This window comes from Ambystoma mexicanum, chromosome 7q (assembly GCF_040938575.1).
Source record: "Ambystoma mexicanum isolate Mex_15411 chromosome 7q, UKY_AmexF1_1, whole genome shotgun sequence".
Classification (NCBI taxonomy): Eukaryota; Metazoa; Chordata; class Amphibia; order Caudata; family Ambystomatidae; genus Ambystoma; species Ambystoma mexicanum.
In genome coordinates, this window is record NC_090941.1 from 571,113,500 (window position 1) to 571,137,618 (window position 24,119).

A 24,119-nucleotide genomic window follows, 5' to 3' on the forward strand; every position below is an offset into this window, starting at 1 on the left:
TGGCCCTCCCCAGTATCCTAGTACGGCCATGCAGGACAGTTCTAATAAGCCCTCTTCCAAACCGAGATGCCTAGGGCGCTCCCATGGCAGACCCAAAGCCCTGAGAATGAAGCGAAATGTTTGTTTTTCTGTTCCAAGTCAATTTCATGCACACGCCAGTAACGCTGGTCAGGATACCTTTTGAATGGAATGCAACCAGTGGAACCAAGAGTCATTTCAGAGTCTGGGCAAGGGAGGTCCAAAAACCTGCATGTGAACCAATGTTACAAGTTTGCAGGATGCCGCAAAAGCTCCAGAGAGCTCACGATGACGTAAACTTGCAAGGTTCTGATGGCTAGAACACAAAACGAATGTGCTTTTACACTGATGCTCAGACATACCTTAGCACCAGTGTAAAGGTTATGTCAAGCATGTTACTTTGTCTTGGCTGTTTGCATTCAGGACCCTTGATAACATGTGCTGTTTTTGGTTTATAGACTCAGGCCTCATCTGTAAACAACGCATTTGCTTGGGTGACTCTAAAGCTAATTGAGGGCGAGCTGATTTGCAATGGGTGGAGAATGTCTATGTACAACATATATGCTGACATGCCCTCTCGCACACACCAGTGCAATCACTAGACTAAAAAAGAGTGATGACCGCCACACTGTGATCTGGGTTGCCTTCTACATGGAGTGCAGTGGGTACCATGCATTATGTGGGCTCTCTGTTTCAGAGAATGCACTAACGCCCCGCCAAATGCATGTTGGGGGCAAGTGCTCACATTGCTAGAGGCCTGGAATCTGCTGCTCTGGTGTGATCTCTTGCAGCCACATCAGAGGTGGTGCTTACTTTGAGATGTGTGCTTAACAATTTTGCACTAGACATACCTCCCCTCGGTCTGTGCCTAGTGCAAAGCCTGGACGAGCAGACATGCTGTGGTGTTGCTGTAAAATCATGCAGCGCGTGGGTGGTGTTCTGATCAGCACAGTTGATATACTGAACAACTGACGTGTTTTTTTCTGCAGTTATTTGTAGATGCAGGCAACAATGCAGCAATCATTACTCTGGAAGGCTGCCCGGTGATAAGCGGGGACGTGAAAGTGCGGTTTGAGTCTAGTGCTGTGAGTACACGTGCTTTATTGTTCGCGCAAATTTATGCAGATACTGGTTTTTAATCTCCTGTTTCTGCAGTGGTGATGCTGTGAAGTTATTTTGACAGGGGGCCTGGGACGTACTGCTTGACGTGTATTAAACCCGCCTAAATAGTCTATATCCTACATCCACACTCATTCAGATCAGGAAATGCCCACACACATCTAGAGAATTGAGGACAAACCTAAGCATCACACGATTATTCGATTTGCATTTATTTGAAGCACTGGGATGCCAATTTCAATGAGAACTGACTTACAGTAATACATTTACAGATGGTGGGGGCTTTCCCCCGGAAGGCCGTGCAATAGCACTATGATGGGACAAGTGGCGAGTCAATTAATGAGGGTGTGAATACTATGGGACATAGGGCAAGGACACAACAAAAACAGGTGACTGCCAAAGGTAATATTAACCTAGTGGGTTGGGCGAGTGCTGCTAACTAAAGAGGAGTGTGGTAATATTCGGTGTGTTCTTTTCGACTCCCTATTTCAAACTCCTGTAGATTTTTCAGAAGAAGATTTGAAATCTTTTCATTCAGTTCTGAAATTGCATTGTAAAATAAGTTGGTTCACACGTCGTTTGCCAATTACCATATCCCATTGGTGCAAACCTTTTGGGCTATGGCCCTTCATCAAGCCTGTGTTTTCCGGATAAGTATACGGTCCTCTGGGCTCTAGGGCGATTTCCAGCTCTCCCGGGGCTAGCAATGCGGTCTAGTGAAATGTTCAGCTCTCTGGGACAGGGAGCAGTCTAGACATGTTCTATCCCTCTCTGGGCCAGGGAATACTTCTAGGGTACTTCTCCCCCCACTACACGGAAGCATTATAGAGTGCTTTTCATCTCTCTGTGGGGGTTAGAAGCATTCTAGGGCACTTTCAGTCACACCGTGGGGCCTGGAAGCCGCCCACAATGCTTTCCAGCTGTTTTCCATTCCTGCCAGAAATGCAGTGTAGGAGTGTTCTCCAGATCACAGTGGGCAGAGACAGACTTTAGGGCATTTTTAGCTGTCTTCGGGGAAGGGAACAGTCTATAACACTTCCACCCTGCTTCAGGACAGGAAACTAGCACAGGGAGCGTTTCAGCTCTCTACAAGGAATGTAGCTGACCAAGCTCTCTCCACTCTCTCCCCGGGGAAGCAGTGCAGGGGGTGTTCTCCCGATCTCTGTGGGCCTAAAGCACGTCCCAGTCCAACCTAGGACATGGAAGCAGTGCAGGGCGCTTTCCACGCCCCTATGGGGCATGGAATCAATCTAGAATGCTTTGCAGGACTCCATAGGGGCATGGTACCCCTCCAGACAACACCCGGTCCCTCTCTCTCAAGTAGGAAAGCAGTCCAGGCACTTTTCCAGCTCTCTGTGGGGCAAAGAAGTCGTTGAGGGGATTTCCCCAGGTGTCTCCTGTCCCCTGCCATGGCAGGGAGCAGGCACAGGGTGCATTTTAGCGCTCTGTGGGCCAGGGAAGCTGTCAGTGGTGCTTTCCAACACTCTATGGGGCCAGGAAGCAGTCTGTGGCTCTCGTGAGCCCTCTCTATGTCTCGGAAGCAGTGTTGGGCACGATTCAACCCTCTCCAGGCCAATAGCAGAATTCTAAAACATATCTGACTTGGCCGAACTAAGAGTAATCACTTAAAAAACTAAGCAATGTAAATTTAAAAAACAGTTTGGGAGAGTGTTATGGTGCACCATGCGTCAAGTCAATTGTTTTTTTCTATAAATGGTTCATTTAAATGATATGAGTGACTAAACACTGTCTGAAAGGGGTAGTATAAACTGTATCAAAGCAATGTACCACAAGAGCAGCCATTAAATCACAAAGTAATCGGATTGTATCCCATAAAAATATTTCACCGAACATAACAATGCTTCATGTCCTTTCAGGGGCTCCCGAAAGGCTACGATGGCTGCCCGTTCTACTTCTGGTTCAACACTTCCTTCATCGAAGACAACAGGTACGGTATAATGTAATACAGCTTAACACACATACTGCTATAAACTTGCGTAAAATTCCAGTTTTCTGTTCTTAAAAAGTAAATATTTCTGGCCCTTTATAGAGCCAGTAAGACCAGTCTTGATACGGAGGATAAGTCTTGCAACCCTATTCTGGATTAGTTGGAGGGGGCTAAGGGAGGAAAGAGGACAGTTGAGGAAGAGGCTGTTGCAGTAGTCATTTAGAGAGAACCAGGGCTCTGGAGACACTGAGTTTCTGGGGGAAGGTGAGGAAAGGTAGAAAGCCCCTAAATAGATGGAGCTGAACGTTGGACTTCTTGTCAAGGTCTGTGATGTGTTGAAAGAAGGATAGAGAGGAGTTAAAGATGATCCGATGTTTTTTTTTGCCTCACAAGTGGTGAGTGGAGGGGACCCAAGGAGTCTGGCCAGAGAGTGAGGGGGAAGCTGGGAGCAGGCATCTCATTGAGAAGGATCTCCCATTTTGCTGCCATTGAGGCAGAGATCATTGAGGGAGCAGCATGCCCGAATAGCAGTCAGGTACAAGGCAGGAAAAGGAGGCGGAGGATGTAGGGCAAGGCAGCTGGAAAGAGAGTTGTGTATCTTCGTAACACTGGAAGTGAGGGGAGTAGGTGGAGCTTAGGTGGACCAGAGGGGCCAGGTAGATGTTGAAGAGCCGTGGCGATAGGATAGAACCCTGAGGGACGCCACAAGTAGAAAGGGAGGTGGAGGACAGAAACAAACCCATTTGAACTTGGCAGGGTCTGTTAGAGAGGAAATGGGTAAGCCACGCCCGTGCCCTGTCTGTGATGCCTAGGGTATCACAGAGACGGTTTAGGAAGATGAGTGATTGACAGTGTCAAAGGCAGAGGAGAGATCGAGGAGGATCATCACAGATGGAGAGTTTGAGTCCAAATTGGAGAGTAGGTCTTCACAGGTATTAGTAGAGCGGTTTCCGTGCCTCTGGCCGCCCAGAAACCAGACTGGTGGTCATGGAGGGAGCCATTTCGGTGTGGAGGGTCAGTTGGAGGATGACCAGCTTCTCCATGAGTTTGCCCAAGAAAGGGGTGATGGAGATAGGTTGATAGTTAGTTGGACAAGAGGGGTCAGCAGACGTCTTTTTTATGAGAGGGCGCACAAGGGAGTGCTTGAGAGATTGAGGGAAAGAGCCTGTGGCACGAGTGGTTGCAGAGGTCCACCAAGGTAGGTGGAGAATGTCAATCTTGTCTTTAATGTTTTGGAGGAGCAGGGAAGCACCTGTTTAGAGGAGAATTTCATAGTGGGCAACACTAGAGATCTCATCTAGTGCAATGGGAGAGTGGGAGGAGACTATGGGGGGAGAAGGGGAATCGGAAGAGATGGAAGGAGAAGGGGTGTGAGAAGAGGGAGCAGATGAGAGGACAGGATGTCAAGAGTTTTGGAGGAAAAGTGGCAGGTCAATGCAGAGCATAAGGCCTGGGAGGGGAGAGGAGAAGACTGCGGTAGGATTGGCGAGTACCTTGCAGATTTAAGAGAGTCCGGCCATGTTTGTGGCTCTAGAGATAAAAGCTTGGACATGAGCTCTTTTTTTTGGAGCAGATGGGACGGTATTGCCTTTGGAGTAGGCGGCAGGTCAGTTTGTTAGGGGATGAGCTAGATGTCTGCACTTAGGCTCTGCCACTTTGCTCTTTCATTTCAAAGCGGCCAAGTTAGAGTCCTACCAAGAGTTGCATTTGGTGGCAGGCTTCATGAAATCCTCATGGCAGGGTCAAGGTTGTCCAGGGCTTTGTTGATAGAGAGATGGAGATTAGTTAGGACAGAGTCAGGGGGAGAATCCAAAGAAAGGGACAGGGGAGGGATAAAGGAGGAAGCAAAGGCAGTAACTGGCACACACTTCACTGGTCGCATGATGAAGAAGGAGATTGGCAGTGCCGGAGAAGGAGCCTGCGGACAGGAGAGGTCAAGGAAGGGGGAGAGCAGAGAGTGGTCAGACCAGGATAGAGGGGTAGTGAGCGGGTTGGAGAGAGGAATGTCTGACTAGATGAGGGCATCCAAGGTGTGACCTGCAGAGTGGGTAGAGCCAGAGGGAAGGATAGGGAGGGAGAGAGTTGTAAAGGTCAAGGAAGAGAGAGGAGGCTGCATCAGGGGAGTCGAGATGGATGTTGATGTCCACAAAGAAGGTAGCTTTGGGGAAGGAGGAGAGAATTGGCGAGGTCGGCCCAATCCGAGACGAAAAGGCGGGAAGGGCCAGAGGATCTGTAGAAGGTAGGGAGAGTAACCGAGAAAGAAGGGTAGATAGACAGTCTGTAGACTAGGCTTTCAAAGGAAGAGTAGGATTGAGTGGAGATGACGGTGGCAGGAACCCACTTGGGGAAGATCAGAGCCACTCCACCACCAGATCGAGAGGTTGGGGTGGAGCGGCTCTGATCTGGGGTTGGATATGATCTTGTAGCTAACAGGAAGAAGAGTGTCAGTGACGGAGCTGGCCTTGAACCAAGTCTCCGTAAGGGCGAGGATGTCAATGTCTTGAAGGAGGTGACCGATGTCGGAGGAGTATTTAATGGCAGAGCAAGAGTTGAGGGTAGCTAAGTGTAGCTGGTCACCCCCTTTGAAAGATTTGCGAGTGAGGCAACAGGGGTGCGGTGCAACCACGGGAGATGAGGGAAGCAGGGAAGGATGGAAGGCGAGGGTGGGAAGCTGAAGAGGGAAGGAAGATGCCTGTCCAGAAGGAGAAGGTTGGGCTGAGAACCCTGGCCCATGATAGTGCCATTGTGATAGACGTTAATGGTGCTTTGGAAGAAGCGGAGTGAGCCAAGAGCACTTCCCATCTAGTGCCGCCAGTAATGGGTGGGCTGCAATGAGAAGGTCCTGGATGAAAACTAATTGTAAAGGTGATAGGTTCTCAGTGAGGCTGATAAACGTTTGTCAAATATGCTTTATAATCACAGGATGCCCTTCCCACCCATGACCAGGGCCTGTGACAAGGCAAATGAACAAACATATCCATAAAGTAATATTACAGCTAGATTCACCACACCTTTCATTGCCTTCAATATTATTGAACAATACCAGCAAATGTCTGCACGCTCATCTACACTGTACTTTGAAGCACACTGCATATATACTGTAGATGCACACTGTGGCAATGCATTATGCTGTATCCGTTTGCAAGTAAAATCTACATTTTCAATCATCCAATATTTAATTTATTAAGGCCAATGCAAAGCAAACATTAATTATAAGACACTTTGACCTGCCAGACTGCATGAGTGAAATCCAAGAGTGGCAAGTCAGAGTTGTGTAATGGGATATCTAGCACCACAAATCGCCCTGAGCTTGGTGCTCATCTCTACGCTGGCACTTTTACACTTCGCAGGGATCATGCTTTCAGGCATTGCAGGGACAGCAGCTGGTACAGAAGGATAAGTAGCTCATGAACGGCAATGTCCAATGAATACTTGTAAAGTCCTCTCCAAAACAGTTGGGCTAGAATGGTAAGAGGCGGGTTACCGTACCGTGTTAAGTACAGTCATCAAGCCATGGCACCTTAATCATGGGATATGAAATTTTTGCAGCCACAGAAGATTGAAATCTCCCATGTGCAATGATGTGAAAATCTTGCAAGTGTTCAAAGCCTCCAGTGGGCACTCTGCAGAATGGTAACATCTCCATGTGAGGTGTGCGCCCTTACCCCATTGTGATGGAAACCGAAGTAATAACTAACATAAATAAACACAAGGCCAGAAATTCCCAGCTGGCCAGGCCCATCTGCAGGTCTGTATCAGCAGGAAAATGCAATTTAATAAATGCTGGAAACCATTAGTGTATTCAGCAAAAAAATGGTTTTGTAAAAAGTGAAATAGGAAACTACAAGGCCAATTCCGAACCTGCATTGGCACAGGTGATGTCGGCTCTCGAGTCTGTTTCTCTTTGGGAGTGCCATGTCGTATCCACTTGCCAAAAATGCATTCCTCCCCGTGCACTCTGCTCAGACAGAACCCTGCACATGGGCTGCACACTTTGTGTAGGGCCTTATCGTGGAGAAAGTGGAGATGTCTAGTTACTTACTCTTTAGGGATGTCGGCAATGGAAAATGAAAAATACATCTACTTGGGTCATTCAACCAGACGAGGACATCCATCGGGCGTCAACTGATATGTCAGCTTTTTATGAAGGGTACTAAAGTTAAGCAATGTTAGTCTGGCAAGTGGCCTGGCTACTCATGTCTTAAACAAATTTGAACAAACCCCTAAGTGTTGGGTTAGGCCTTTATCACTTGCAGGTTTCAGCAATCCTTCCTCCTCATCTTGAAGTCTGGATTCCCAAGTGGGGGATCTCCTCCTAAATTCATAAGGGCAGTCTTACTTATCACCTACCAGTACTTCAAGAAACGATCACTAGTTTCAGTCAAAGCAAGCGCAAATCTTGCCGATTGATCTGTACTTTTCTGGTGCGGGACAGGCTCCTTTGCTTCTCTGGAAACCAGTTATTCTGCATCTACTCCTCCACAAGCACTTCTTTTCCCCACAAGGAGAAGTGCAGATTCTTCACATCACTACCTAAATTGTAGAAGTGACTGTTTGTTTTCCGAAAACGCCTCCTCCAACCACATGACTCCTTCAGACAACAATGTGTTTTAGAAACCTACCACGACATATTCTGCTGTGTTTTAATAGAGGCATCCATCTTTGTTTCTGTTAAAGGTTTATTGAGAAGAACATGAACAATCGCTTACCCTGACGATAGTAGTTGAAAATGATAGGATTGTTGGAATGCTTCACGGTCCATTTTTGTATGTTATCACCTGCCGCAGGTGGAATTGGAAGCCTTTTATATTTGTATCACGAGTTTGGGGACGTGGTCATTGTTGGCCATAGATTAAAGAAGGGTTCAACACCAATAACAACAACCTAGTAAGTTAAGGTGTGTTGATCACCCATAATAACTTTCAGTGGAACTCCTTTATACCCAGTTTGGTCTTTTCTAAACTCCACCTCCCAGGTGCTAGTTTATCACCTAGATGTGTGTTGTGTCTTTATAAGAAGAGATACCTAAAGAACAAGAGAGCAGTAGTGGAAGGTGATGGTGGCACAAACATATTTTAATGAACAAGGTTTCTAATAGTCAAATTCCCCATAAGCAAATTCAAATTGTTAAGGTGCATTTCTTCCTTTAACTGTAAAATCCTCCAATGTATCTCTCTACGTGTGTTTCATGCCAACATTGTGCCTTTTCAAGGCTAATTATTTAATGCAGAAATCAATCATAAATAGATAGCTTTTTTTAAAACTGTTTTCCTGTCTTGTGGTTGTTTGTAAGAGCCAATCTCCAACAGCCTTTGACGACATTTCTGATGTAAACTCTGGCACTTATCAGCTGGCATGCCTGTTTGGCGAGGGTTAACGTTTTCTGTCCAAGAATTTAACGAATTAATAGTGAGCGAACGGAATCCACAACAAACAAGTACGACATGTTTGCAACACAAGCCCTTAGTACCAAAACAATCTTTGGAAAATTGTTCGAGAGTGACTCTCCAGCATGGTTGTCTATGTTGAGATCTTTCAGGGTAAGGTATCGGTCTAAGGCGGCTGTAGCTCACACAATGGATTGTGGGAAGTCTCCTGACCTGCATGGACTCCGATCAGGGAGTCTTTGATCCCCACCATGACATCTTTTCATTGGTATTCTGCGTAGGGAAGTACCCTGGCATCTATGGATGCATCCCATCTGTCATTTTTAACAAAGTCTGGCATAGATCTGATAAGGCTAATTTTCATCCCAGCTAAATGTAGAGGTTACTGTTTTGGTCCATCTTGTGTGGCTTGGGTAGAAACTATAAAACCCAGATTGATGCATGGGAATTAGGTTTTGTTTCTTGAAACTTGGTATGGATCTGCTAATAAGATGGAACGGATCATTTTCATTTCACTCATTTGCTGCTGCTAGCATTCACATGGAAAAGGTGTTCTACAGGATAGGTTGGGAGTACCTGGCCAGCACCCTAAAAAGAGGATCAATGTGTTAACCTTTTTTTCTCCATTAGTCATGAATGCATCTCAGAGAATTAAGGTTCGTCATTTGGTTTCAGCTATTTTTTCTTTCTTGGATGCCCTAAACCACATTGTTCCTTGTCCATTTTCCTATTTAGTTTGGTAATAGAGTTATTTGTGACTGTGATAACAGATCATAACAGCGCTGATAGTATGCTATGTGTGCTTTACTGTCAAACATCTTCCTAATGCTGACACATGTTTGGTTCCCTTCTCAATGCCCGGCATGTCTGCTTCCATCTTATTTTCATTAATTGAAGAATTTCGAAAGCACTCACGCTTTAAAGTAACTTTATCAGAATGAATGTGTTCTTGTGTTCATGGACCCAATGGGGAATGAGGAGTAACCGCGCCCAACTCGTGATGCGGCGATAATACCACCGGACGGGTGTGCGCCAACACACACAAAACTGGGCGGGATCTCAGCCGTGATACTGCACAACTCGTGATGAGGCCCAGAGTCACCATGTCTCAAAGTATCATTCAATAATTTATAAGACAATTGTTCTTGTATGTAGTGGGTTTCTCTTTGCACTGTTTGAATTGGTTGGCCTCTCAGTCTGCTCTTCCACATCTTTTATTCCTGTCTTGATATTGTCAGTCTTTAGTTGTTTTTGTATGTATTGCAAAATACACAGTGTTGCAAACAAAGACTCGTGTCAAATGTTACAGAGGTCTGAGAAGTCGTCCTGCAGTCGGTACTTGACAGTAGAAGGTTCACAGTTGAGAATGAACGATTTGAAAGCTAGGGTACTCCTGAGGCATGACAGCTAAACAGGGAAACATTGAGGGATATTTACAGGAGTGGGTGAATTGTACTACAGAGTAGGTAGTCGGGAGGGTTGGCTTGTGGAGAGGAGCTACTAGCAAAAAGAATCGCCGCCCTCCATGAAGAGGAGGTGAAGCTTAAAGGATAACTTGAATGAAAAGATGTTGGCAATACATTTGAAATGGGGACTGGGAGGTGTGTTCCATTGTTAGTGTCAGGTGGAAAAAGGAGTGAAAACGGGAGCATGCACAGGGTTGGCAGGTGGGACTCATAGACTGAGGGGAGCCCTGGGGCACAGGGCACCAGATGGAGTGGCAGCTGATTTTGGACAGGTGTGTTAGTCCTTCAATGGATCTAAAGTGGAATAGTAGGAATTTGAATGGGTACCAGTTCTGAATTGGCATCAGCCGGCGGAGAGGTGGTTGGCTACTGGCAGGAGAAGAGTTGGAAGGGTTGTAGAGAGTGAGGGTTGAAACGTTGAGAATGTATTGAGCGGGAAAAGCTTTATGGGGGGAAAATCCAGGAAATGGCTAGAGCAATAGTCGAGGCAACTGTGTGCAAAGATAAAGATGGGCATTTTGGTGGGTGGTGCGTGAGAAGGTGGGGAATGCTGTGGATGCACCAACAACCCTTTCTCGCTCCCTGATGGAGCTTGAGCTCAGCAGAATATCTCTGAACTTGTACCACCATTGGGCCTGCATTTGTCCCATCCAAGTGGCCATTATTGGCCCTTCCAGCCCATCCAGTGTATTCCTGTCTGAACAGGACATCCCATCCTGGCGGCTCCAGAGAGAGGTTATGTAGACAAGGGCAGAATCTGTTGGACCCTATTTGGGCCTGAAAGGACCGGTTCTATGTGATTTCATCGACAGACTTTTCATCGCTGGGTTTTTTTCCGCTGATTTTTTTTTCGAAAAAAAACAGCGCTTTTTTTTTTATTGAGGGGGGGTTCCCCCCCCCAAAACCCCCCATCCGTTTAATTATTTTAATATTACCCTAGACACACACCAAATTTATTTAATTTTTAACCCCCAAAAAAAATCGATGGTTTTTTTTCAACAAAATAAATCGCGGCAAAACACCCCGCAATGAAAAGCCTGTCGATGAAATGACGGTATACCAAAGGACCTAGGGCCAGGGCCGCTGTGCTGGGATACCCAGACCAACCCAGCCTTGCTTCAGCATTCCCACAGCAAGTTGCTTCCTTAAATTCCCCAAATCTCACAAGTTCTCACTGTTTGGCTACTCACTGCCCATGTGGTATCCTTGCATGCATTCCTGTGTTGTTCAACCCAGGTTCCTGTCAGGCTGTACACACGCAAGCATCATAAATCATCCAAACCTGGTTTGCACCTATCCTGACACTCAAGGTTGAAGCGCACTATTAGACTCTTGTATTTTAATCTACTGCTTCCTAATTCCTGTATCTGGCCGCTAAGCCATTGTACTTTGCTTTTTGTATGTTTGTAAAATGTGCGTCTGGCCACCAAAGGTTCTGTGTCCTGTGTTGAGCATTCAAAGTTGCATCCAGCCATTAAAGTATTTTATTTTCATTTTAAACAACGCATCCTGTCATTAAGGCCTTTATCTCATGTGTAGTACATTGAAAGCAAAGTTTATGTCACCATGGTCTTGATTACATGTGCTACATTTAAAAGTGACACCTGGCTACTAAGACATTTTATGATCATTTCTGTGGACATACATATTTGTATCGGACTACTAACATTGCTCCAACCTTAAATAATTGCATCTGCCATTATAGGTTTTGCTCTTTGTTAAGATGGATTTCTGAACTCGGACCTGGAGGGGCAGAGGTTCAGAAGGCCAGCCTAGTTTCTTGGAACAGGGTAACCTCTGGACAAGCCAGACCAATCAGGGTAGCGATGGCGGCGGTCAAGACTAAGTCTCAAGAGGGGTGAGGGTGACTGAAAGACCGCAATGAGCACACAAAGCAAGGACACTTACAAATTCCTCCAGACAGGTGTTATATTAAAAATATAGACACATTTATTACAAGGCCTTTGTAACATCGACCATAGCAAAGAATCACAATAATACTAAAGTAAACCAACACATCAGAATCAATACAATGTATATACAAGACCGAGGGGTCTAAGGAGTTAGGAGCACGTAATATGTAGACCACCTAGATGGGGAGGAAAACGGGCAGTGCAAGTAATCATTAGACCCAGTTCGACATCTGAAATACACCGAACTAGGAGGAAGTCCGAGCCCTACGAAGAAAGGAGCCTTATGCTCAAAAGTTCCTGCACGCGCTGGTGCCAGTGGACAAAAGAGGGCCTCTTCAAGGCTATCAGGCAGTTCAGGAAGGTGAATGAAATGATGCAGAACAAGTCCCCACTACTCAAGCAAGGCCTCCACTTGTGGGCAGAGGCAGGGTGAGAGTGCGGGATAGAGTCGCTATTTCGCAAGAGCGGTAGAAAAGACACAGGCTCCTGCGTGAGGGGCCACCGGTTGGGGTATGGACTACTCACCGGTCCCCGACGCAGGCAGACCCAGACGTCTCCAGTTCAGTTCACGTTGCTGGCAGGTTCAGCTGCGATGATCAGGACGTCTCGACACCGTGTAGATTCTGTGTAGCAGGATGCAGGGTCGAGGGTGTCCCAAATGCAGTGGACGTGCACAGGTTGTTAACGCAGCAGGGCAACACGGCAACCGCGTTTACTCTGGTCCGGGCGCACTCGTCTCACTTCAGACCTGGGAATGCCAAGTGTACGGAATTCGGTGCGAGGGTGCCGTGGACGCAGAGCAAGCAGTAAACCAAGTTTCGAGGGCTTCCCCGAAACGGCGGCAGTGACGGAGCAAAGCGTCCTGCGTAAGCTGGTCAGCCCACTGGTTGGCCCAGGGACACTTCTGAAGAGGCTTACTTGCAGGGTTTGATGAAGGTGCCGGAAATAGTTGATCCCACTATTCCAATGGATCGAAGCGCCTTCGCAGACCTTCTAGGACGATCAAATGCAGAGGGGTCTCGCAGGACGACAGCAGTTCAGGGTGCCAAACCTTCAGCGGGTCACCAGCGGTTCCTCGACTCAGCTTCTTGTTGCAGGATACTTGGCTCCTTATCCCTTGTTCGGTGTGAACTTAGGAGATCGACCTGGTAGTGGTGTTTCCAGCCTCCTCTTATCCAAAGTTCCCTTCGCGCCAAAACGGAGAGGACCCAATGGGAGATCTGCTCACAAACACTCACACCATACGTGGACCTATCACGGACCACAGTGGTCCCAGGCATTCAGGACACTCCAGACTCTCTGGCACCCAGGATGTGTATTGGGACCAGACATCCCAGCCCACATCCTGGAGCCCCACACAAGGCATGCAGAAGCCCGCGAAAGAGTTGTGTTTTGCGGGAAAGTGCATGACCAAATAAGGACTGCCCCGGGTCGGCTCGACCTGGGGGAAGGTGAAGGGGCAAGACGGTCAGTGGACAGGACAAAGAACCTCGTGGCATGGCCATTTTGGAGCCAGGCCACTTACTCGTGCCAAATGCGGTAAGCGCGGATAACATGGCAAAAAAGGTTCAAAACACAAAAGAAACGATAGCTGCCACCAGTCCTATCCGTGACACACTTGCACAGTTCATAATAAGTCCAGCGAGAGGTTTCTAGGGCCTTTGGAATGATTAGAGACCCAAGAGTGCGGTAATTTAGGTGACAGTGCCCTCTTGTGTTATGTTGCACAAAAGCTGCAACATGAGAAAAGGACTAAGGGAAACAAAGTCTCCCCGTACTGACTTTCTTAAGGGCATGTCAGTTTCCCCATAAGAATTGAGCGAAAGCCCAGAGGAGTGCAGCGGAAGGCTGCGCTTCTCTGGCAAAGTCTAGATCAGGGTGTAAAACAGAAGCAAAAAGTTCGGGGGTTGCCACAGGGAGGGAAAATTACATACAATGTGAAATCTTTCCTAACACTCTTCCTCTGTGGGCATCTTAAAATTGTCTTTTGCGCGCTTAGGCCCATGACTTCATTTCTGGGACCCGTTTATTGTAATGCCTCCCTCTGGTGGCTAGAAATTTCCTGGCAGGCCGTGACCCACAGTTTGAATACCGCTGGGTTAGACCAACAGGCTATCTTATCTCTTAGAATCCTGGCCTCAGGACCCTATCCCACCTTTCCAAACGGTCTCATCCGTCAGTCCACGGTCTCTTTATATGCCGAACGAAAAATAAAAAGACAAACTCTAAGAGAACATCCCAACACGCCCTGCAGTGACAGTTGCTGTGCCTCTGTATTGGAAAGAAGGTTTTAGCTAAACCTTTTCTTCATACTGCCCTTATAAATTCAAGATAACTGTCAGGTCATACTTAACTACGATCAGACAAGGCCCTATAAATGACATCAAGAGCTGGCACACAACTCTACCGAGGGATAACTAAAAAAAGATCACCAATAACATAAGGGTATTGGTGATCCTGCTCCAAGGCAAACGTGCCAGCCGTTTGGCCCTCACGTATAACCGACTGCACCTTCAGACAATAACATTCCAGCCTATATATCTGGGACAAAGCGCATCATTACGAGTTCAGCAGTGCCAACAGAGTTACCGCTGCATCACCGTGGAATTACCACCACCGGTAATTCCACCAAAATCCCCATGGAGTGCTATGGACTACGATAAATGGGGACTAACACCGCCTACCACCATTTGTAATCTGGCAATAATTCCGCCCGACCAAGTGGCAGTAACAGTAAATCCATTTAGTGATATTTCAGTGGATTTACCGCCGAAATACCACCACATTTGTAATGAGGCCCAAAGGGTGTTAGTCAAGCAGGGGACTCTCAAGCCAACAGGGACCCTCATCATGTAGACATTATAATGCCACAGATAAAGGGAATAGCATGTACCTAAACACAGCAGCACAGACAGTAATGTATTACAAATCTTAACTTGGAATATAGCAGGGGGGTAAAAAGAAAGTTGACAAAAATTGGTCAACTCCAAATAATTCTTTCACAAGAAACCTGGCAAATGTAACCCACATTCCTATGCAGCTAGCTGTGCTTGAAGGAGAATTATTGATAGTAATAGCGGTAGATGCAGTTTTTTGTAACCTGGGGTATTCCAAGGTTTCAGATAATATACAGGTCCTTTTTTTTTTTTAAATGAAGGCTACTGATGGACAATTACACATTTTTACAATTGCCTTTTTTAAGAGACTAGGACTCTCCAAAGTTGCTTTATGGGTGCCAACGTAAAGGAAATAATAAAGTAATAAAAATGAGAGCTGGGTAACCTGGAATCATCATATACGGAGGGTTGGCAGGGATTTCAGTGTAAGGCTGGGAACAGGGGAGGACCTGTTTGGAGTACGAGCGAGAGGAAGAGGTATCAGGGATTAATACAACTGAATTTAGATTACTGAGTAAAGGAGAATGGTTTGGCCTTTTGGACTACTCTTCTGGAGTTGGGGTTGCTGCAGGTGAATGGGTGACACACCAGGAAGCTTTACATTTAATAAAGGCAGGAATAGGAGTTTCATTGATTATATACTATGCCAGATACAACAAAGGAGGCAAATTCTGCATTTTGGGGGTCCACAGAATAAGGATTGTGACCATAATCCCCTAAACTGGTCTTTAGCAATAAGGCCCGCCAGCAGTCGGCAAATTATTCGAACCAATCTGGTTTTAACATCCAGCACAAAGAATATTCGTTGGAATAGTAGAAATAAAAAAGATGGATATAAAAGAATAATGCTAAAAGCAAAGCATTTCATTGGCACACGTAAAGTGATGTGTGGGACAAGGAACGAGTAATAACGTTCACAAATTTGACAGATAGTAGATCTTAAATAGGAGGATAAGAAATATCAGAGGTTATGGTTGGATGGATCTTGTGAACTAGCAAAACAAGAGTTATTAAAAGCACTTAAGAATTTCCGACTGACGGAGTTAAAATCAGAGAAGAGAAAGGCAAACAGGTTTTTGCTTCGAGAAAAAGAGTCAAAGGGGAAAAAACCTTTGTTGGATGTAAAGGCGGCCGCAATAGCGAAAGATACGAGATGTTTGGGAAATTGTGGCAAAAAATACTTGCCCCATAGATATTAGTGAGATTCCACTATTCCCTATGGAGTCAACGTGAGTAGACCATTACACACGGTTGTATCCTGGCAGGATATGGAGGCAGGAGATGATCTGCTAAAGTACGAGGAGGGAGAACAACATAACATCCTTGAAGAGGAGGGACTTTTGCAAGTTACTGTGGCTATCATATATCCATGCCTGACCCATTTCAGCTTGGTGAAGTGACTATTTACCTGAAAAATCATTCCTGCCTGGAAATCCGTGGTCCGGATCATGTGCCTATAGATACCTTCAAGGTGTGGATGTAGAGCTGTGGGGCCTCTTCTTGTATTGGTGCTTAATTCTGTTAGGAACTAATGCACTCCCTGTTTCTTGGAGCATTGGGAAAATTGTCCCAGTTCAAAGTTTCCAAATCATTACCCCTGTCTTATCGCACAATCTCCCTATTGGATGCTAGTGCGAATTATTTGGTGAAAATAGTTTCTGATAAGCTTGTAGATTAGGTAGACGACAACAATATAGTAGTGTATTCATGTATGTTCAATTGGGCTTCAAAGAGAAGGTGGGACCAACGCTTCAGTGTCTCTCTATACAGCTACATTTACCTACATTTGCACAAGGTAAACGTGAACACATAACTAGCATTTAAACCACCATTTGGCATTTAACGCTCAAAGTTGTGGCAACATTCCAGGCCATTGGTGTCCCCCCAACCTTGCTGAATATTCTGGTTTACTTGCATATGGACAATCAGGCTAAAGTTAGATATAGGTAAGAGGCCAAGCTTTCAAAGTTCATCTTCATTTTGTACACCGTGAGCCACATGTGCGTTCTGCCATCACTTTTATTTAATTTGCATTCTAACACCCTCCAGAATGTCCTTGAACAACTGAGGATCTCATGTACACAGATGACGCTGTTTTGTTAGCGTGTACCCCTTTGGGCCTGCAAATGCTGGCAACGGCCTTCTTTTAGATAAATCCGGACACTTTTCTTTTGCTACAATCTATTCCCTAGGATCTTAGCTAGACATCTGCAGACTTTGTACTGTGTGTTTTCTACTCCAGATGGGCATATACTCAATGTGCAAACCAAATACAAAAAACAGACAAAATAATAGCCAACACATGCTATCACAGTTATGCACTTGAGCACCTTTATATTCATTTATTAGAAAAAACATATAGACACTCAAACTATCTCATATTATAGCCATGAGCATAACATTATTTGCATTGAACACATGAGAGAAACAGGAAAAACACTGTCTCCTTCTCAGCACAGAACTTCAAACATGAGTGATTTCCCTTTAACCTGAAACATACTAGCTGGCACCCTAGCTAGCAAATGCATTATAGATACAGCTTCCATCCTCATTTACCTCCCGTGCCCTTAGCTAACATTGGGTTAGTGGTGAGATTATGGATTATAGAGATTGTGATTATGATCCCTTCTGCGTGAAAGAAGCCGCCAGCTAAAACTTTGGTTCCCACCTACTTTGTTAACATCTTGGTACCAGAAGGATTAAAAAGGTTCTGCTTTCCCTGTCCAGTATGACACCTTTGCCAATTACATAACACTCAATCAAAGGAACCCTAATTAATTGATTGATTGCTTATTGCCCTGTTTATACTGGCACTTTGCTTTTTTGATTTTTGGCTCACACTTGACTCGTCAGGCCCCTTTTGATGCCAAGTATGATGAGCTCGTCTGCCAGCACTGCCCCCGGCTGGACACAGCTCCCTTCGGGAGTCCTTGGCGTTGGCGTTGCCCCTTGGCGTTGCCCCTCCTTCCTCCAGGCCCAGAAGCAGCTCCTCTTTCCACAGGATTCACGCGAGATGGTCCACTAAGAACCTAGCCAGCCAACGGAATCGCCCGGTAGAGCGTTCTCTCATCAGGAAACTCCCAAGCAGGCAAATACCCCATCGTCTGCCTTTCTCTCCCTTTTAAACCTTCCCAGCCCATGTTTCTCTTCCTATTCTGTGATGTTGCCTATCACCAGCCCTCATAATCTCCAGCCCCTTTCATGAAATCCCTTCCAACTTCATCACGTGTCAGAACTTTCTAGCACTTTCCAGCACCTTCTAGCCCCCATTCTATTTTTGGCAACCTAACCAGCATTCCTGCTCATCGCCTCTTACCGCAGCTCAGAGGGAAATGAAACGTTCTCCCATCCTTTCTTACTGCGCTTGTTTCGTATGAACAATGCCTGTGTTCTTTTAAAGACACATGACTGCAGGTTCTGAATTTCGCCTCACAAACGCTGCTGTTCAGTTTGCAATTTTCGCTTTATGTTCGGAAACTGACACTTCAGCCAGTGGAGTTTGTGTGCCTGCTGCAAAGTTAGTACTATTAGGGCGTACATCCTGCAACTCTAGCCCCCTTGCCTTACCCCCATACTTAATATTAGTACCCTATGTTGATCCTAATGCTAAATGTTAGTAATCCATACTACACAGCACTACCCACATCACATGCAGCAAAACCTCATTAGCTCATAGCCCTTCCTAGACTACACACAATGTGTCAAACCGTGACTTGGTAGTAAATGGCAAGAAGTTGCACACCATGATGGCCTCGAGGTACCAGGGCAAATCAAGATATATAATTGCTATAGGAGTTAAGATAGAAAAATGTACAACTTTTGATTTATTGGGTCTGAAGTATATAAGGGAGTGTGGTTATGGGAAGACCAATATGGTAGTAAGGTTAAGGAGAACATGAAATGGGGTAACAGGCATTTCCCCCTTGCACTGTATACTTAGCAGCATCCAGTAAAAGAAATCCTTGGAATTTGTAATTCAAGTTGTGTGCCATGGGGCAGGAGTTTAGGCACATAAAGAATCGAATAAGTTCCAGCAGTTACAAAATAGCATTCTCTGCAGATTACTGGGCATTCTAGCCTCCACTGCCTGTCACTCAAAGGAATCCTTTCTTTCCAGCTATCAGAATGTTTGCGGTATCCTGTTAATTTGGAATACTAGGGAAGGTAACATTGACTATTTCGGCGCATGGATCAATGAACCTAATTCAAATCTCAGATTCACATCTGCGAAGGATTGGCGAAGGATTGTTTTGAAATACCATTTTTACACTTGCTTATAAAGGTATCGAATGGGAGACTAGCCGTGAGCCTTTACAGAAAACCTATGCAGAGAAACACCACCCTCCACTTCACTACCTTCGACCTCAAAGCATTGTGCGAAAATGTCCCATTTGGAACATTTCTTAATATACGGAGGGAGAAATTGCACTTTGATTCAAGATTTTCAAAAAGGGCCTGATATCATCAGACAGGTTTCTCGAGAGGTTACCCTAAATGTGCTAAGGCGCTCAAGAAAACGATCTCGTAACCAAAACAGATTGTTGGTATATTCAGTGCTCTGTAACAAAAACAATTTATCCAAAACAGTTTGTGTTACTACGTTTTGTGCCCATAGCAATGATATAAAAAAACAGGATCCTCAAAAATTGGCACATCCTTCAATTGAACAAACCAGAGTTTCTGCTCCCCTTATCTGCCTTTAAAAAAAAAAAAAAGGAAAAAACTTGAGCCCACTTGGTCACAGCAGATAGGCAAACCCTCAGACCAGCACTGAATTTAAGATCCCATCTGTGATTACTACCAGTGAAAGGGCATTACCCATACAGTAATTGCACAGCTTGCAAATTCAATATCCCCAAAAAAAGCTTTTTTGCCCAAAGGCAAGGAGTGGCATTTCAATGTCCACAGTACCTGTGAACGCAGCAATGTGGTCTATGTGGTACAATGCCCGTGTTCCAAGATCCATGTGGGTAAAACTACAAAACAAATAAGAACACGTATTGCTGAGCACAGGTCAAGAATACGCACAAAACTATACTCGGCACCTTTGGTAGAACACTTCATAATCAAGGGATGCAACCAAGATGATCTTATCTGGTGTGTGATTGGAATGGTTAATGCGGTTGATAATACTGTCACACAGACACCAATGTTGGATGTACACTTTGAGATTCACTGATGGTTTAAATCACAGAGAAGAATGGAATCCATTGGGTTGTATCTGAATAGAGGAACATCATATTACCCTAATGAACTAGGAAATGTAGCAGCCAATACTTTCACTGGCTGCACATTTCCTTTACATTGGGCAATTGTTTATATTTACATTTTGAATCTTTAGATACGCACGTAATGGGAATTTTTGCCACTTGATTTTGTGTTTTCATAAAGACATATAGTTGGTCTATGTTTAGGCAATTAGCCCATAGCAGCCTTATTGAGAATTTTGCTCCCATGCAGGACAGTGTCCCACTGAATTAGTATGAAGCCCCGATAGGCATTATTTTAATTTTTGTAGAAATGGAGGCTTGATTCGCACACACTATCTGCAGTGACGATCTAGACCTTATTCAGGTCAGCGTCAGTTTGGAAGTCTAGCATGTATAGGGATTTCACATACGATCAGGCGGTCTAGATGTTTTGCAGACGTAACACATAATTGCATGTAGTTTTAGGCATCATTAAGAGTAAGCATTTTCCAACAACATAGGCTACGAGCCGGTACACCGGATGGACGGTGGTGCTGCACACATTAAGTGAGGTAAGACGGGCATTCCATCCCGAATAGAGGGGCATGGACTTAGTAGATAGGGGGAGATAAAGTCACAGAAAAATATCACATGAATATCATATTTATGACGTTTCAGCATGTTTTTCTCTCAAGACTGACCATTTGTGAGGAAGAAACGTGTTATTTATGGAGACGCGTATGTGAGGGGTCAGAAATGTGAGGCGGGCAAATTTGTCAATGTTTTTCAACAAATGCCATTTTATTAACTTAAAAGTTTAGATAAACTCCTCACTATCCCTGCCCTGATGTGGATTTCCTTGCCTAAAATAACTGCGGTTATCTGTAGTACATAACTATTTTACCCACGGCTAGAGGGAAAAAGTGACAAAAAAGGAAAACAAATCTTTTTACAGCTACAGTGAGGTAGGGGTGAAAAAGTGGCCTGGTAGCGTTTGAAACAATAAGGTGGGCACAGGCGAAGGCTTTAGGTGTGGTAAAATATACTATGGGCACAGCTGAAGGCCATGCCCCAAGTCCATGGCTAGTGGCTTGGTAATGTAAAATATACAGTGGGCACAGATGCCCACTGGCCATGGCCCAAGGTCATGACTAGTGGCCTGGTAATGTTGTACAATATACAGTGGGCACGGCTGAAGGCCCTTGCTAGTGGGCCTGATACACATGTATAGTGGCCACATCCCAAGGTCATGGCTAGTGGCTTGGCTGTGTTGTAAAATATACAGTGGACATAGCCAAAGACAGTGGCGTAGAAACAAACTATGGTATAACTAAACCCTTGAAATTCACTAAAAAAACTTCAAAGTTTAGTTAAGTTGGCCAAATTTATCCCAGCAAAACCCCTGAAATTTAGCACATTTGGGAAGTCCTGACCGGCTTAACTCAGCTCGTTCCTGTTGCAAAGCCTATGAGCACATACATATTATAAGAGAAGGGATTTACAATGACATGCAAAATGGCATTCTGGGGGACATCAATGGGAATCCCATGGTGCATTGCAGGGTCATGGTTTTCAGAAATGAAATGACTGCCAACTTGTTTTTCTCTCGACGCGAGAGATATTCATGGCTATAACAGAGGTTTGTGGGAAAATGAAACTCAGTAAAAAGCTATTGCCAGTTCATAAAACATACAAATGCCATCACAGTAGAGGTGGGGGATGGCTAGAGGGCACTGAGTGAAATTTGGGAGTTGGAGGGAGTCCACGGACTGAGTTTGCAACACAAAGCTTTCTTTAGCCGCGGCTATAGCTGCGAATAGCCGACATCTGAAAGCAAACTGCGTCACAGTAGCAGCGTCTGTTTGGAGTTGAAGAGGCTGTTTGGGGATTGGGGGACCTAGCACAGATGAGGGGGGCACTTGGTGATGGCCAGGAAAGCATTTATTTTTTTAAATAGTTTTTGCGATTTTCGCGGCTATATCCGAGGCTATGAAGGACTACAGATACCCACGTTTAACAGTAGTTCTGTATTCGTGGCTATATTTTTGGGGGTGTCTGCATTACATTTATTTTCGATCATTTGTATAGGTATAGTGATGTCAAGGGTGAAAAATCACTGGCCATGTCCAAAGGCCATGGTCAGTGACCTGGTAGTTATTAGAGAGTCTTTTTTTTATTTTTTGTGTATGTTTTCAGACTTTTGAGCATAGGAGACTTTGGAAAAAAATAGAAGAAAATAGTTCACCAAAATTAATATAAAAAGGAGCAGTTGTAGTGTAGTTTTAGATGTGCCATACAATGTATTTTAGATTGTGTATTCTCACTTATGGCATTATATTGTGTGGCTGTGAAATGTTTGCCTATCTAGTTTGTTATGCATTTTTCTATGCCTTCTTATTTTTCAGTTACTTTACGTAAGTGTTGTACTGTATTGATCATTTAAATTGGATTGTAGTATAAAACTTGAAGTCCGTCCCCCTTTTAACTGACTTTTTGTAACCATGATTATGGTTAAAGTCAATGAACTGTAGCTGTGGGTATAATAAAAAAAGTTTTGTTTGTTATTTATTGTATTTATGTATGAGTAGTGCTTTAAAGGACTGTTTTGGGGTACACATAGTGTAGAACTTTAGCACATCAGGAGTACTGTTTTGGTGTTATGAAGAAACACTATACTTCCTTCATCAGGTAGGTGTACTCCGTCATACCTATAAATTGGCCATGTTGGACTGTATGTTGTTCGAAATCCATAATTGGTTGTGCCCTATCATGAATGCTGAAACTGCTTTATTAACATTTCTCTGGGATTTCTCAATTTTACCATTAGATCTGGTGGTCCATTTCCATTTTTGCATTTGAGTGAGATTCAAAAAGATAAAGATGGTGTGAGGAAATAGTTCAATTTGTTTTCCCATGTCTTGTTTTATCATTAAACTAAGGGACACACCTCATAAATTCCTCAAATCATTGCCTCCACAATGAATAATTATGATGTCTGGGTGCCCTGTTATTCTGAGACTTAACAATTTTGGAAAGACTTGGAATCAGCGCATTCCCCGCAATCCAAACCATTTAATTGTAAAATCTCCCAAACCTAGGTCCATGTTAATATTTAGTTTCTCACAAAAAGCCAGCAACGAAAACAGCCAACTGTCTCCAATCAGCCACACAGTTTTCAAACTAGCCATGATATCTGTAGGATTTGTTTGCAAGAAAATGATTCCTAGTTAGAATTTCTAGTACTTTGGATGAGCACGGTATGTATAATGTGTTTTGTGTGTGTGTTGTAGTTTCTAATTGGTTGATTGTGCTGTTGATATTTGTGGCTACACAGCAGCCACCCAGCATGCAGCATTGCTATTCATGTGTAGATAACCATACCCCTATAGGTGCGCCCCCCCCCCTCTGCAGCTGCGGCTATATTCGGGCAAATGACACGTCGTGTGTTTGTGGACATGTGGTAGCTGCGGCTAGCCAGAATTTTGGGTGGGGTGGCATCTTATATGAATTGAGTGGGGGGATTGCAAGAGAATAGGGGAGTGGAGGGAGACTATGAGGTGTGGAGGGGGGCTGGTAGGCATGTTGGGGACAGTTTTGGGGGCTCGGTGGAGTGAAATGCAATTTCGAATCTGTAGTTTTTGCAATTAGCAACGGTTATCAGCAAACGTCCAGTAGGGGCTTTTTGTATAACCGTGTCTATGAAAAGCATGTGCGTAGGTGCGTCAATATTATGCGTTTTATTTCTTGTGGCTGGAACCGCAGGTATATTTAAAGTTGCGTCTATAAATATACATTTTCAGTGCAATAACCATATTTTTATGTGGATAATACAGTACAGAATTTTATTTGTGTGTTATTTTATGTACTTAGTTGTTCACTTATTTGATTTGAAGGTTTCAAGGCAACTTTAGTTTGATTTGGGGCTTGCATAAAATGTGCAAGTAGCCTCGGATACAAACCGAGATCAGTAGCCGTGTCGAATAGCCGAGGTAACCCCCAGTCATTGCTGCATGTACTCACGCATGCATCCTTTGTAGATGCGGCTATAATCCTTTTTTTAAAAGAAAAAAAAAATATATATATATATATATATCAATTGAATATAATTGAAGTCACCTCAGGGTGTAGGAAGCATATCTAACGAGTATCTACTAGCTTATCTTGATTCTGAGATTGTGGTAT

General features: G+C 44.6%; 1 protein-coding gene across 3 annotated transcripts in view; it reads left to right on the forward strand.

Annotated features, from left to right (window-relative positions):
• Nucleotides 1–24,119, forward strand: part of LOC138527994 (phosphatidylinositol 3,4,5-trisphosphate 3-phosphatase TPTE2-like) — a 421,324-nt gene that overhangs the window by 391,694 nt on the left and 5,511 nt on the right. For all 3 annotated transcript variants that reach the window (XM_069639416.1, XM_069639415.1, XM_069639417.1), the window contains 2 exons: nucleotides 1,008–1,103; nucleotides 3,015–3,085. In XM_069639416.1, the coding sequence (XP_069495517.1) occupies nucleotides 1,008–1,103; nucleotides 3,015–3,085 (167 nt within the window). The remainder of the gene's footprint in view (nucleotides 1–1,007; nucleotides 1,104–3,014; nucleotides 3,086–24,119) is intronic.